The sequence below is a fragment of the Solanum stenotomum genome, chromosome 5 (genome assembly GCF_019186545.1).
Source record: "Solanum stenotomum isolate F172 chromosome 5, ASM1918654v1, whole genome shotgun sequence".
NCBI classification, from domain to species: domain Eukaryota; kingdom Viridiplantae; phylum Streptophyta; class Magnoliopsida; order Solanales; family Solanaceae; genus Solanum; species Solanum stenotomum.
This window is the reverse complement of record NC_064286.1, coordinates 16,341,423-16,357,440: the sequence shown is the minus strand read 5'-3', so window position 1 is coordinate 16,357,440 and position 16,018 is coordinate 16,341,423. Positions and strand designations below refer to the sequence as shown.

The following is a 16,018-nucleotide window of genomic DNA, read 5'->3' as shown; positions in this document are numbered from 1 at the left end:
CATGCAGTAATTCGATCTCTTCCCAATAATGGAGAAAACTTGAAGGTTAAATTGACCCATAATCATGGCATCAAAACTTTTGTGATGATTGCAAACCATGTTGAACTTGAAGATGAGCACCTTGGTGCTGCTAAAACCTGCTTCTAAATGCCTTTGTGGCAGAAACAAGTGGTACAAAATCTTCAGGCATCAAGCGTAAGAAAAATTGGAAAAGGAATAGAAAAAATAAAGAGGCTGAAGAAAGACCTTCTAAGAAAAAGAAAAATCCAAATTCCAAGAAAGGAAAATGATATTTCAAGAAGAGAGACAAGAGAAAAATGAAGTGTTACAATTGTCGAATGTTGGGGAATTTCACTCATGAATGCAATGAGCCTAAAATGTAGCATTTCGAAACGCATCTCAAAGTGCAACATATGGTTTCGAGCACTTCTTTACAAGCTGAATCTTATCCTATATGGATTGTAGACTCAGGATCCACAGACCACGTGAGTCGAGATAGAGAGGCATTTGTGGAGTTTCGTCGAGTTTCATCTAAATTAAGGTGGATCTATGTAGGAAATAATGCTAGGCTTGAAGTCAAAGGTATAGGCACTTGCAAAGTGGACTTGCGTGGTAGTCGTTCCTTGATGTTGCATGACGTCCTATATACTCCAGAGATTCAACGAAATTTAGTGTCTATGTATGTTCTTTAGACGTTGGTTTTGATTTGTTTTTTAGTCGTAATGGTGTTAGAATAACTCTAGATAATGTTTTATATGGTTTTGGACTTCGTTATGATCGTTTTATCGTATTAGATTGTAATCCTTCAACTTATGACTATTATGTTGACCGTTGTGTAATGGCATGTTATTCAAGTAACAATGATGTTGATATTATTACATGGCATGCTAGATTAGGTTACATAGGGCAAGATCGAATGAATAGGTTGGCAAAAGAAGGGCATTTAGGTTCTTTTCTTTCACCAAAATTGAAATGCCAACTTGTGAAAATTGTCTTGCTGGAAAGATTCCGCGTAAACCATTTGGAAAGGCGAAGAGAGCTGAGTTCCCACTTCAATTAATTCATTTTGATATTTGCGGTCCAATGAATGTAAGGGCAAGGTCTGGTGCTACATATTTCATTACATTGATGATTTCACGCGTTTTGGTTATGTCTATTTGATTTCTCATAAATCTGAAGCACTTGAGTGTTTTAAAAGATATCTGAATGAAGTTGAAAATCAATTAGATAAAAGCATAAAAGCTTTAAGAATCGATCGAGGACGTGAATATTTGTCAAAAAAAATTGAAGAATTATGTATTGAAAAAGATATTATCAGACAATTAACTACTCCTTATACACCTCAACAAAATAGTATAGCTGAAAGAAGGAATAGAACATTATTAGACATGACAAGATCAATGATGGCACAAACAAATTTGTCTATCTCTTTCTGGAGAGATGCATTATTGACTGCGGCTTATATATTGAACAAAGTGCCTTCTAAATTAGTGTCTTCCACTCCTTATGAACTTTGGACTGGTCATAAAACAAACCTAAATGATCTACGACCGTGGGGTTGTACAACATACCTTAAAGATCGTTTTTGGTGAGTTTGGTAAACTAAGTCCAAAAGGAAAGAAATGTATCTTTAAAAGATACTTTGAACGCTCCAAAGGGTATGTGTTCATCGATGAACTGGAGGATGGAAGTATTACTGAAATTGTATCACAAGAGTTAGATTGTTGGAAAATGATTTTCCCAAGGATGAAATAGATGAAGCCGAACCTCTGTATGAAATGTTGAATTCAGAAGATCAGATGATGTTGTCAAACATACTTGATAATTCAATGGATCAAGAAATTATTCCTGGTCCAAGTGGGAGTTATAAATCTCAAAATTCTATAGAGGAAACTGAACTTCAAATTCGTAAGAGTACAAGAAAAGGTGTACCTAAATGATCTTATGAGATTGAGGATTATGTATGGATCAAGAAATGATTCCTGGTCCAAGTGGGAGTTACGAATCAAAATCCTATAGAGGAAACTGAACTTCAAATTCGTAAGAGTACAAGAAAAGGTGTACCTAAACGATCTTATGAGATTGAGAATTATGTTTTCTTGGTATCTCCTACAGAATTGAATGTACCAAATTCTGTAACAGAGGCCTTATCGAGCCCTGAAAGGTATGAATGGTTAAAAGCGATGAAAGAAGAATTAGAGTCCATGAAAACCAACAAAGTCTGGGAACTAGTTGACCTTCCTAAGGAACATAAAACTATTGAGAATAAATGGATTCTTAAAGTTAAACGTAAATTGGATGGGTCAATAGAAAGACACAAAGCACGATTGGTGGCAAAAGGTTTTACTCAAGAAGTTGGAATAGACTATGATGAAACCTTTTCACCAGTTGTAAAGTTTACTTCCATACGATTACTTTTAGCTATTGTTGCACGTTTAGATCTAGAATTACACCAAATAGATGTGAAAACTGCTTTTCTCAATGGAGAATTAAACGAGGAAATCTACATGGAACAACCAGTAGGTTTCATTGTTAAAGGTCAAGAAAAGAAAGTATGTAAATTGAGAAGATCAATTTATGACCTAAAGCAATCTTCAAGACAGTGGTATTTATGATTTCATAAGGAGGTGATGTCATTTGATTTCACCATGATCGATGAAGACCATTACATCTATATGAAAAAGTCCAATAAAAATTTTGTAATTCTTTCTCTTTACATAGATGATATTTTATTAGTTGGAAATAATTTGGAGTATGTGAAAACTGTCAAGTCATGGCTTTCAAAATCGTTTGATATGAAAGATATGGGTGAAGCAGACTATATATTGGGTGTTAAGATCCAAAGAGATCGTTCCAAGAAATTTTTGAGTTTATCTCAAGAAACTTATATAAAGAAAATATTGGAACGTTTTCGAATGAATAGTTGCAAATTCATGAATACCCCTGTAGCAAGGGGTGAAACTTTAAGCCTTGAAATGTGTCCAAAGACTGAAAAAGAAAAGGTAGACATGTCTCGAGTTCCTTATTCTAGTGTTGTCGGGAGTTTGATGTATGCTATGATGTGTACTCACCCAGACAAATATGAGTAGGATTGTGTGTTGGTAAGTTCTAGGAATAAGCCTCATTCCCCCAGTAGATGCCGCCTGACTTGAATAGAGAACTCACTTACTTTTGTCATTTTTCACAAACCTAACTTTTTTTAACTTAACTAGTTGCTGCATTTCTATACGGGTCACATTCTACAACTTGAAACAAAGAGCGTCATATTTTACTCATGGGGAAATAACAATTTTCCTCATCAAATTATTGTCATACTTTCTCCCTTTTTAAAAAGGAGATTGGTAGTCTCCTGATGTAATTTATTGAAAAAGAAGAAGTGAAACTTTAAAATATCTGTATTAAATTAAAATTGTATAAATATAAACGATAGTTATAATACAATTCAAATTAAATATTATACATTATTATAAATTCAATAGTTATTATTCTAGAACAAACATAATACATTTCTAACAATGTATACAAATTTAAATAGTACCTGGATATTTAAAATTTATATATAATACTTATAATATATTTGTATTAAAAATGTTTTAGTTATATATTCACTACATGCATTGAAATATGTCTATAATATGTATAATATATTGAATTCAAAATGTATTATAACTGTTATTTATTTTTCTCTTATTAACAGTACGAAAATATGTTATTGTATTACAAAGGTTTTAGTTATATATTCAACATGTGCATTGAAACATGTCTATAATAGTTATTATATATTGAATGCAAATGCAATACAATTGTTATTTTTTTCCACTTATTTATTGAAAAATGCATATTATATGTATAATGTATTGAATTCAAAATGTACTACAAGTATAGTTTATATTTATTTATTTTACTAATGATCTCCATAAATTTTTTTAAAAAAATGTTAATATTCAAAACATCATTGAAACAATTGAAATTTTAAAAAGAAAAGAGAGAGGACAAAAATTATGGATTACAAGAATGAAAGAGAGATAAAATGCTGGAAGAAAAGAGAAAGAGAAAAAAATGAATAAAGAAAAGACAACAATGGAAGAGAGATAAAATGATGGAAGAAAAGAGAAAAAGAAAAAAATGACTAAAGAAAAGACAAGAATGAAAGAAAGAGAAAATAATGGAATAAAAGAGAAAGAGAAAACAAAAATGTATATATTAATAGAAGAGAGAATATAAAGAGAAAACGTGTTTTGCTTTTTCTGATAACAAAACTAATGTTATTTTCAGTAAGAGGACATACTATACCATTTTATTGTAATTACTGTGTTATGTTATTATTATTATGTAAAATGACCAATAATAATCCTTTTCTAGTTATGAGTTGAGTTATAATAAATTAGAGATTTATTTAAAATACGTCAATAGAAAGATATCATGAAATTAATAATTTCTTGAAACTATTTTCAAGCTCGGGTCAATGTATGAGTCATATGTGCTTTTTATTATTTATTTGAGTATGGTTTAAATTTAGACAACATAATAATAAATATTTAATGATTTTAATTTAGAAAAGCTGTTAAAAATAAGAGCAAATATGAGTCATAGGTATTTTTAAGCCTAATACTCTGTTTGGATCATTGTTACCTATTGTATTGTATTGTATCGTTATCATACCTACAATGTTTGTTTTGATTGTTACTTAAAATGTATGGTATTGTTAAATTGCGTTGTTACGTAACAATGAAAATCCCCATTTTATGGAACAATCGATTTGGTGTGTTCCCATTGTTACTTAATTTCTTTTTTCAATTATATCATGGCATAATATTTCATAATACTTTTTTATCCTTTATCATATATTATTTAATTCTAGTAAAAAATCCTACCCTAGAATAATTAGGGATATTTTAGTAAATTTATAAGTTACAATACAGTACGATACAGTCAAACCAAACAATAAAAATGTTATTAAACAACAACAAATAATACAGTCTAGCCAAACATTGTATCTACCATACAATACAATACAATAGAGTACAATACAATACAGTACATTATGAAATAATAGATAACAATGATCCAAATAGAGTGTAAGAGATTGACGTCAGAGACATTTGAAAGCCGAAAAATGAATAAAAATAATAATTTTATAATAATTCAAATAGTTAAAAATAAAGTAATTATTTAGAAATTAATGGTATAGTCAGCAATGAGGCAGCAAGCCACCTACTATTTCTACGGAATGGCGCAGTATGCAAAGGATTCAAATTTTGTCATTCTTATCTTTAGTTTTCAAAGTTGTTGGGTTCCATTCCAAACAAGATTCTCCAACCCCCATTATTTAAATCTATTACCTATCTTTCACCAACCTACTCAACAACAAATATATTTCCCAAATATAAATTATTTCTATAAATCCCTAAAAGTGGATTATGTTTCAATTTTGCATATAAAAACTAGTCTATTTTTGTTGATTACGGGGAAAAAATGGGTAGTGTTGGATTGTTGAAGAATTCCGCCATGGTTTGTGCTCCATTAATGTCGACATCAGTGGATCAATTAATTGATGATATGGTTGAGGCAAAATCACAAGGTGCAGATTGTGTTGAGATTAGGCTTCATGCTATCCACAATTTCCATCCCCACAAACATCTTCAACTTCTCTTCAAAAATAAGCCACTACCTATTCTCATTGTTTACAGGTATTTTTTTTTGTCAGTTTATCTTTGTGATAATTGAAACTTTAAAAACATTAAATAAACAGAACTCTTTTTGAAAAGACGATAAAATTCATTTATTTGTGTATAAAATATTTTATTGAAATATTATTCATTACGTTAAATTTATAAGATTTTAAAGGCTGTAGTCAAAATGAATGCAAAAAAAAAACATATTTACAAAGTAGATTGTTAAGTTTGAATATGAAGAACTACTCCCTCCGTCCCTATTTACTTGTTCATATTTCCTCTTTTAGATGTCCCTATTTACTTGTCTATTTTGACAAATCAGGAGAGGACAAAAAAAAATTTCCTATTATACCCTCATTTAAGCTTCTTGAAAATTTAAACTTCCCCCAACATTGATTAGTTATCTTGAATAAATTTATTTTGGAATCATAATTAATAAGAGCAAAATTGTAACTTCACTATGCTAATCATTGTTGCCTTAATATGTGTGTCATTTCTAAAGTGGACAACTAAATAGGGACGGAGGGAGTATAAGATAATAACTTCTAATCTGAATATAAAATAAAATATTTACAAAAATTTATAATTTCAAATTTGAAATAATATATTTAAACATTCAAAACTTTATAAATTAATTAAAAATATATTAACAAATTGGATTATAATTAATAATTTTTATTTATAAAATAAAATTATATATATTATATCGGTTTAATTTGAGTTTGGTGTGACTTTTTTCTTTTAATATCAAACCAATCCACAAATCAATTTTTTTTATTTGTCGATTCGATTTGACTAGATATTTAAAAAGTAAATAAATAAATATTTGTATGGTTTAATAGTATTTCCTTTTAGAGTAAATTCTTTATAAAAAAAGTTAAAGTATTTTTAAATAAGCAAAATAATATTCTTTTTTAATTATTTTGGGGAGGGGCCACAATTTCCGCTCAAATTAAGAATTTGTTGGAAAAAAATAAAATAAAGTACTGAAATGTTAATGTCAGTTGTCAGAAATATTCATTAGAAAAGTCCACGCCCAACTTTCAAACATAAATCATATTACTCCCTCATACCCTTTTAGTTGTTATAATTTTATTTTTTTTAGAATTAAACGATAAAAATTTTGATTAATATTTTATAATAATTTTTTTTATTATATTGATATTTAAAAAATTAAAAATTATAATATTTTTTATTTAATTTTGAATATTTAAATTTTTTAATATAAAATATTAAATTAATATAATTTAATATAATTTTTAAAATTAATCAAATTAACTTAAGGGGTCAGGAGAGAGTATTTGAAATTTGTCATTTTTACGGAGAAATTCATTTATTTATTATTTGGACAATATCTGATTATAAATAAAAATAAAACTGTTTTGAAAGCATATCTACAGGTGGAGGAATATTTTAATAGTTTAGTTAATTAATTGTCTGTAATTTTATTTTACTTTATTGACAAGAGTTAAATTTTCTACTTTATAACTTCTCCCCTATTTTCAAAACAATTGGCACTTATAGAACCAAGTTTGTTAAAAATTCGATGATTAGAAAAGAATAATGTCATTTATTCATTTTATTTTAACATGTCCAAATAAATGAACCAACTTTTGATTTTGGTTACTTTTAAATTTCAACATCCACCTAATAGGTTTTAAATCATAAAATTAAATACTTTTCCCGTTCAATAATAATTGTCCACTATATTAAAAGTAGTTGTCCAATAATACTTGTCAAATTTAGAAAATCAAGAGATAATTTAACTTTGGTGTCTATTTTATCCTTGTTATTAAATACTTATTTATTATCTAACACAATTTTCATAATATAGTAATATTACTCCTATAATTTATTATTTCTTAAGGGGTATGCCAAGTCAATAGTGAACAACTATTGTTGGACAGAGGGGGTAATGTTTTGATGCATTATACATGTTTTTAGTTTGATATTATAATGTTCAAAAATCTTTTTTTTTTTTACTTTTTAAAAATTATGTGTTCAGTTAAACTAAGATTATTTTGTAAAAAAAATTGATTCATGCTCGACGTGAAGAGATTGTCCATACCATGTGGAAGGATTATATTAAATAATAGGGAAAAGGGGCAAGAATATCCCAAATCTATTAGAAATGACTATTTTACACAATAAATTTTTTATTTTATTTTACATTAGACATAAATATTTTCGAATGAGCTAATATTAAGAATTTGAATATAATGAATTATTTTTACAAATAATAGAATTAACTAATTAGTAAGATAATTCAATTCAATTAGATTTGGATTGAGAGTATTTTTAGACCAAAAGGTGGAATGAAGGGTATCTTTGAATCAAAAACAAAGGTGAAGGATATTTTTAAACCAAAAGGTAGGATATGAGTATTTTTAGTTTAATATTATAATATTTAAAGATCTTTTGTTTACTTTTTAAATTTTTTGTGTTCAATTAAATTGAGATTATTTTATACAAAAAGATAATTCATGCTCGCCATAAATAGATTGTTCATACCACATGAAAGAATTATATTACTTCTATTAAATTATTACATATTCAAATAAAACTTTAATTTTAAATCATTTGATTTCAAATTCACAATTTTAAATCACCAATTTGAAATCATGTCAAAACAGACCAAGCCAAATAAAATGGATGGAGTATTTACAACATGTTTTTGCGTGACCTTCCTCTATTTCTGAGTGGTCTTCAAATTTTATCCCTTAAATTAATAATTTTTAACTTTTGTTCTTACTGTGCATTTAATAAAAAATTATGAGCCAAATTATCCTTAGTTATGACCTAATTTCTCTTAGATAATTTTCTTTAGAAAATATTTGCCTTGGGCATAAATTTCATAGTATCTAATTTGCAAGAAAAGACTTTTAAGAGAACTTTTATCTTGAGACATAACTAATGTCATGTTGTATAACTTGTCATATAACTTATGACTTGAATATAACTTGAGCTACTAAACTTATATCTTGAACCTAATTTCTTTTATCTTCAAACATAACTCATAGCTTTGATATAATTTCTTTTATCTTGGGACATATGTGTGTCATTGAATTTTATATCCTAGAGTATAACTTATGTAATTAAATTTATGCTTGTGGCATAACTTTAGCTGAACTTATGTTTTGTGAATTTTTATTTTTGATTTATAATTTTTTATTTTATTTACAATTAGAGATATTTTCAACTATTTTTTATATTATTATTTAAAGCTTTAAAAAAAATAAAATTAAGGAGCATCAATTTTGAGAATAAAAAATTAGAGAGCACCAAAAATAGGGAGATTTGTGGGAATTCTCATTTTTAACAAAGGAAAGCTTTTGTTGGGACGAAGCATCTTAAATGAGAATGAAACAAAGTGGAGATTATGTTTCCGTATCCATTTCCTCTCAAACCAAATAAAGGAAAATTAATTTTTCTCCTCTTCTACTTTCTTTTACTTTTCCCTTTCTTTCTCAATTTTTTCTTTTATATATATATATATATTCCCGTCCAATAATAGTTGTTTACTATATTAAAAATAATTGTCCAATAATATTTGTTCAGTTTAGAAAATTAAGAGATAATTTACTTTTTGTGTTTATTTTACCCTTGCTATTAAATACTATTTATCATCTAACACATTTGTCAAAACATTAAATTTAATAAAGTCAAAAGATAAAATAGCAATATTACCTTATTATCTATTGTTTCTAAAGGGACATGTCAAGTCAATAGTGAACAATTATATTATATTCTAATGGATGGGAAATGTGAAAAGAATTCATAATTAAGTGAGTATTTGAGATGATATCTCATATCTCAAATACTCACTTAATTATGAATTCTTTTCACATCATTTAATTAATTTTTTCAATAAAATTTATTGAAATGAATTTTTTATTTAAAACTAAAATTTTAAAAGTCACTAGGAGTTTTTGGATTTATTTGTGAATTGTGAGCACAAGACGTAAAGTAATTTATTTATCTAAAATACTCTCTCAATTCCAAAAACGTAAGTGGTTTTTTAATTTTGGCACATTCTTTTAGAAATTAGTTATTTTATAGATAAACAATATTTTTATTAATTTATCTTTTAACTAAAGAAAAAATAATTATGTAATACTCTTGATTACGTAAAAATAAAGATATTATATTTTAGCACGTAGGATCAAGCGGGGCGGGTCATTAACAAGTGATTATGTATGTTGATCAAGTGGGGCGGGTCATTAACAAGTGATTATGTATGTTGATGTTCAGGCCAATATGGGAAGGAAATGACTTTGAAGGTGATGCCCACAAGCAGTTGGAAGTCCTTGGGTTGGCTAAAGAATTGGGAGCTGATTATGTTGAGTTGGACCTCAAGGTACTATTTATACTCATGTAATGTCAGTGGTTGAGCATTAATATGAGTAAAGTAACTGTCATTTTGTATGTAATTATGCCAACTCCTTCTCTTGTATGTCTTGTCTTTCCAGATTCATAATGGTAGCAACTATCTTAACTGCCACATTTCATTTTCCTAATTTTGCCAAACTACCGACTTCTAACTCATTCTATTGCTGTTCAGATAGCTAGTGACTTTGCAAAAAATGAAAAGTCGAGTTGGAGTAGTGGTTGTAAACTAATTACATCATGCTTCGTGGACAATGTCACCTCAAAAGAAGACCTCAGCCAAATTGTTGCATCCATGCAATCTACTGGGGCAGATATCCTCAAAATTGTTACAAATGCAAATGACATTACAGAACTAGAGAAAACGTTTCACTTGCTTTCACATTGCCAGGTATGAATTCTCATTCATACTGCATAAAACGAAAATGATATGGGAACTGTCTGCTTATCCGCATAGAATAAAAGGAAAGAAGGAAAAAGTGTTTGCTTATCTTCATTGTTTGCTGCCTGCAGGTGCCGCTTATTGCCTACTCTGTTGGGGAAAGAGGTCTCATAAGTCAGCTGTTGGGCCCAAAATTCGGTAGTGTCCTATTATATGGATCTCTTGATGGTAATGCAGTGCCTGGTCTGCCTTCTCTTGCCAGCCTTAGACAAGCCTACGGAATTGATTTTATGGATAATGATACTAAAGTTTTTGGGCTCATTTCTAAACCAGTGGGTCATAGTAAAGGACCTATTTTGCATAATCCTACGTTTAGACATGTGGGGTACAATGGAATTTATGTTCCAATGTTTGTGGATGATCTTAAGGAGTTCTTTAGGGTCTACTCAAGTCCCGACTTTGCTGGTTTCAGGTATGTCATGCACTGGTAATTAAGCTATCAGTTTCTAAGAAAATTACCACACTTATTGTTGAATTTTAGTCAAGAGATCTTGGACATAGAGTCCTTACATGTTCCTACTATTATGAACTCTAGTGTTGGGATTCCATACAAGGAAGCAGTGGTGAGCTTTTGTGATGAAGTCGATCCATTGGCTGAGGTTCGTATGCGACTCTACTTTCAACTGTATCTTTAATTCATTTATGGAATATGGAACAAAATGGTTGATGTATCTGGACTTTGATATCCCGATGATCTTGTTTTGGGGGTGAAGCACTATAGCGTAACTTATATATCAGTAATGACACTTGAGAAAATTCAACTGCAGCAAAGACTGACATATTTCTTCATTATGGACTCATGATAAGAACACATATTCTAGTTTGAGTTTAATCATAGAAGGCTCTTGAGGAATTATCAGAAATTTAAGTAATGTGAAAACAAAAGGACAGATCAATTTCCTTGTGTGTTCATTGTATATGAGCTGTCAGCAGTGTCTCTCTATGGAAGGTAAGGGGTAAACTGGATAGGCTTTTACTTGTTATTGCACAAAGATACTTCATACAAAGTTCCCCAAAATTATTCTCTTTCAGTAATGGGGCATCTGTGCGCCTTCTCTTCACATGTATGACCCACCTTAGCCACGCCTTCCTCATCTTGTCTTTACCAGGGACACTCCCACCTTGTCTCACATATCCTCGTTTCTAATTCTCTCTCTCCTGGTATGTCTATACATTTATCTTAGCATTCTCATATTTGCGATTTTCAACGTCTGAACATAGGAGTTCTTGATTGGCCAACACTCCGACTCATATAACATAGTTGATCTAACCACCACTTAGTAGAACTTACCTTTAAGTCTTGGTGGAACCTTCTTATCATACAAGACTCCGGGTGCGACCCTCTATTTCATCCACCCTGCAACAATACACTGTGTTACATCCTAATCAATTTTCCCATTACCTTGGATTGTAGACCCAAGACATTTGAAACTTCCATAGTTCTTTAGCAAATGTACCTGTCGGAAACACTGTTGTGTCTGTCTACAACACCAACACCTAGACACAACTGCAATGCTCATTCACCACAATTGATCATCTGTAGGGATTTTGAATTCACAAAATCGCCATAGGAAGAAGGATATTTTAAAAGGCATACCTTTGATTTACATATGCTTGAATGCAAGCTGGGAAGGAGCTTTGTTCCTGATTAGAGAACCAGTTCCTTCATCATTGTTATCAAGAAATTCATGCTATAAATCTATAGCCATCTGTCTGAATGGATATTGGCCCTTATCTTCTGCAACTTTTCTTCATTCTCATCTTGTCTGGATCTTTGACAATTGTAGAACCATATTGGTGCTAACTCTTCTTAATTTGTGCCCAGACCGTCAGAGAACCAGGTTCTTTGGTTCTGATTCACCTCAGAACCTGTTTCTTCTATCATATACCTGTGACATTTCTTCATCTGATGGTCTTCTTATCTTCATCTTCTGGGAGTGGGATTCTTTCTTCTATAATTGTTGTGCTTCTCATATAAAGATGTCAGCATGCTCGAGTACCTGGTCCATTTGAGTGCCTTTTTCAACTTATTTCTGTCTTGTTTTAACTTCTTTTTGAGCACCCAGTTCTTCTTGAGTTCTTCACTACAAACCTTTTCTTTAGTGGGTGCAGCTATAGGATCTTCAAGTTTTAATCCCGTCTTCTCCTTTTCTAGTGTAAGAACCTGGTTCTTTAGATCATCAACATCATTTATCAATTTCTTGGAAGGCACTAAATAACAGTAAAAGTCACTATCTCTAGGCATGTGTGAATCTTATCCTTGAGCTCTGGAGCTGAACCTTGTCAATGTTGTCGTTAGTCTCTGAGTCAGAGTCAGCTATTAATGCAACAATTTTTTATGATTATTTTTCTTTGTCTAAAAAGAATTGGTTGTTGTCTCTACCTTCATCATCCTTATCATTATTAAACAAGTTTTCCACAACTACCAATGCTTTTTTTCACTGCTAGGTCTGCTTGTCTGGTAGTTATCCTAATCTGAGGGACTTGTTCCCTTCTCCTTTTGTCTGGATCACTTCTTTGCTCAAGATATTGCATGTTTCTTTCGATTGCTCCGAATCTGGCTGTGCACGTATCTTCTAAGTGTCCATTTTTTCCACAATGAGTGTCTAGACGATTGTGTGGGACAGAGACATACATACTTGTAGGATTGTCTGTCCGGAGTCTTTGTTCTTTTGTATCCATAGATTGTCAATCATCAAAACGCTATATGATCTTGAATGTAAATTCAGAGATCGAGGAACTCCTCACAGCTCAAAAATATGTTTGTTACAGTTTCGACTAGCTTAGGGTTTGCATGAGAAGGAACCGGCTAGAGAGATCTTTTTGACTTTTTTTTCCAGGATTTCTCTCACAGTTCAATCACAGTTCAAAGCTTACTTAAAAAAAAAAATAGTTTCGCGTTCATGTCAAGAGACTTTTTTGATATGTCAAGCACAATAATGAGTTACATCAAGTTTTTGCTTTCTCAACCTAATTTACCTTTGTGATGTTCCATTAGTCCATAGGGGCTGTAAATACTATCATACGGAGGCCTTGCGATGGGAAGTTAATTGGTTATAATACAGATTGTGAAGCTTCTATAACAGCCATTGAGGATGCTTTGAAAGGTATAACAGTTATTAGACCATTTTGTTCAGTGTGTTGTGTTTTAGCTTGTCACTTATCTAATTCAAGGTTAAACTGGTGCATCTTCATAGTAAATGGCCCTACAAATGGAGCAGCTTTTCTTCCTTGTTCACTCGCTAGGAAAATGTTTGTGCTGGTGGGTGCTGGAGGTGCAGGAAGAGCTCTGGCATTCGGAGCCAAGAGCAGGGGAGCTCGAATTGTGATTTTTGACATTGATTTTGATAGAGCAAAGGCTCTTGCTGCCGCAGTTTGTGGTGAAGCTCTGCCATATGAAAAATTAGCTTCTTTTCAGCCAGAGAAAGGTGCAATCCTTGCGAATGCAACACCTATAGGAATGCATCCAAATAAAGATAGGATACCTCTGCCTGAGGTATCTCAAACATTTCAACTCTGGTGCCGCGCTTTATATATATTATCATTCACAAACACAAAATAAGTAAGTTGATGGTTATTTGTAGGGAAGTTTAAAGGATTATGTAGTGGTGTTTGATGCTGTATATACGCCACGAAAGACTACTCTACTGGAAGACGCGGAGGCTGCTGGAGCAGTCATTGTAAGTGGAGTTGAAATGTTTCTTAGACAGGCTATTGGACAGTTCAATCTTTTCACGGGAAGTAAAGGTAATGCCTTTACGTATTGCATTCACAGCCATTTGGACTATTTCCTGCAGTTTGATTTACCTGTCAAATGAATTCATAACTTATATTTTATGTTTGCAGCACCAGAAGAATTCATGCGTGAGATCGTTATGTCAAAATTCTAATCATCAACAATTTCAATTAAATTTGTGAAACGCCAACAAGGCTGGCAAAAATTACATATTTTTATTCATGACACAAAATCTTAGTATTTTCTTGGATATCAAACTGAAAATATTGTTGTAATTCATGCAAAATTTTGATTACAGCGACTCATTTTAAACAAACCATCTTAATTTTTATTTCTGCAAGTTATTGCTATGTTTCCCTGAATATATTTCAAATAAATAAATAAAGGAAAAGGATCATTATTTACCTATCTACTCTGTATTGAAAAAAAGTTTAAAATCGATCTCCATTATATTATGCCCTTGTTCTTAATATCATAAAATCATCTCAAATTTGTTTTATCTCCCATTAAACTCATCCATTTCAGTCAAAACAACATTTTAATTCATTACACTATCCCTTCTTCTTTCACCACTACCAAAATCAACAACATAAACCATCTACAGTCTACAGATCTTCCATTTTTAACTTGTGATATTAAAATAAATATTTAAAAATTGATCAACTTTTTCAATAACAAGAATTGTTTAATCATTTTATGCGTTATTAAGTAAAGTAAAGTGATTTTTAAAAGAAATTAAAAAAATTAATTTAATAAAATAAAATAATCATGCGTTAAATTACAGTCCTATACCTTTGGACTATCTAGTTAAAAAATAAATTATAGGAATCCCATAGTGTTAAGATGAAATTACATCCTATCCCTATTTTTTTTTCAAATTACAATAATCCCTGAAAAAGCTAAACAGTCGGATACATGATTTCTAGTTCGGATACATTAATATTGATACTTTATATATATTTTGTTGTTGCGCTTAAAAAGGAAAACAAAACTGAAATTCTAAATTAAATCCCCTAATTCATGCTATTCCGTTTCAGCGTTACTGTCAATCATAGAAACGTGATTCCTAAAATAACAAATTCATTCAAAAATCAAAATTCCAAATCCTGTTCTTCTTGGTCCTGTTTGAGCGAAGAAAATTTCGAGTGACATTTGAATTTTTTGTTGTAAGTTTGATCAGATACATAATGAATATCTCAATTTTGTTGAGACATTCAAGATTATGGGATAGTGGGGTTAGATATGAAAGATACAACAGTGATGAGATAGTGGTTGGTGAAAATATTTTTTTCATGAATCTGGTTTTAGCTATTGCAGTTGAGTTTAACATTAATGAATATAGAAAAAATATTGCTATCTGATACATTGTAGAAGGAAAATCATCTCCACTGATTATTATAAATGATATGGGGGTTAAAGCCGTAAGTAGAGGAGAAGAAACGTGAGGTTGGATATGGTATGTATCCCCTTTGTGTTGATACAACTGATAAGGATGTTGGCGAGATACAAAATTTTGATGTGTCGACTGGTGCAATTATCTATGTTGAAGGTGCTGAAAAGGACGCATACGCTCTTAACTTGGTGGAATAAAAAAATGGTGATTCGTGTTATATATTAGAATTGGAAGAAACAAATTACATATCTGATACACATAGTACGGACGTTAAGGTGAATCAATTGTACAAGGATAAAACCACTCTAGTAGCTGTAATGGCAAAATATAAAATAAAACATGGCTTCAACTTTCGAGTTAAAAGATCTGATAGCAAAAGGTATTGA

At 30.6% G+C, this 16,018-nt stretch overlaps 1 protein-coding gene across 1 annotated transcript; it reads left to right on the top strand.

Annotated features, from left to right (window-relative positions):
• The first annotated feature begins 5,176 nt into the window (after positions 1 to 5,176).
• On the top strand, positions 5,177 to 14,555 carry LOC125866151 (bifunctional 3-dehydroquinate dehydratase/shikimate dehydrogenase, chloroplastic-like). The gene is made up of 9 exons (XM_049546456.1): positions 5,177 to 5,690; positions 9,927 to 10,032; positions 10,237 to 10,452; positions 10,575 to 10,915; positions 11,039 to 11,102; positions 13,502 to 13,610; positions 13,701 to 13,999; positions 14,088 to 14,250; positions 14,350 to 14,555. Exons 1-9 carry the CDS (start codon positions 5,476 to 5,478, stop codon positions 14,391 to 14,393), a joined length of 1,557 nt encoding a protein of 518 aa, XP_049402413.1. The 5' UTR covers positions 5,177 to 5,475; the 3' UTR covers positions 14,394 to 14,555.
• The last annotated feature ends 1,463 nt before the right edge of the window (positions 14,556 to 16,018 follow it).

What these genes read in the sequence shown, in the direction of transcription:
- LOC125866151 (XM_049546456.1), top strand. Translation starts at nt 5,476, where the DNA reads ATGGGTAGTGTTGGATTGTTGAAGAATTCCGCCATGGTTTGTGCTCCA. An exon ending in CCTATTCTCATTGTTTACAG is followed by an intron (nt 5,691 to 9,926) that starts GTATTTTTTTTT and finishes GTTGATGTTCAG; the next exon opens with GCCAATATGGGAAGGAAATG. An exon ending in CATTGAGGATGCTTTGAAAG is followed by an intron (nt 13,611 to 13,700) that starts GTATAACAGTTA and finishes GCATCTTCATAG; the next exon opens with TAAATGGCCCTACAAATGGA.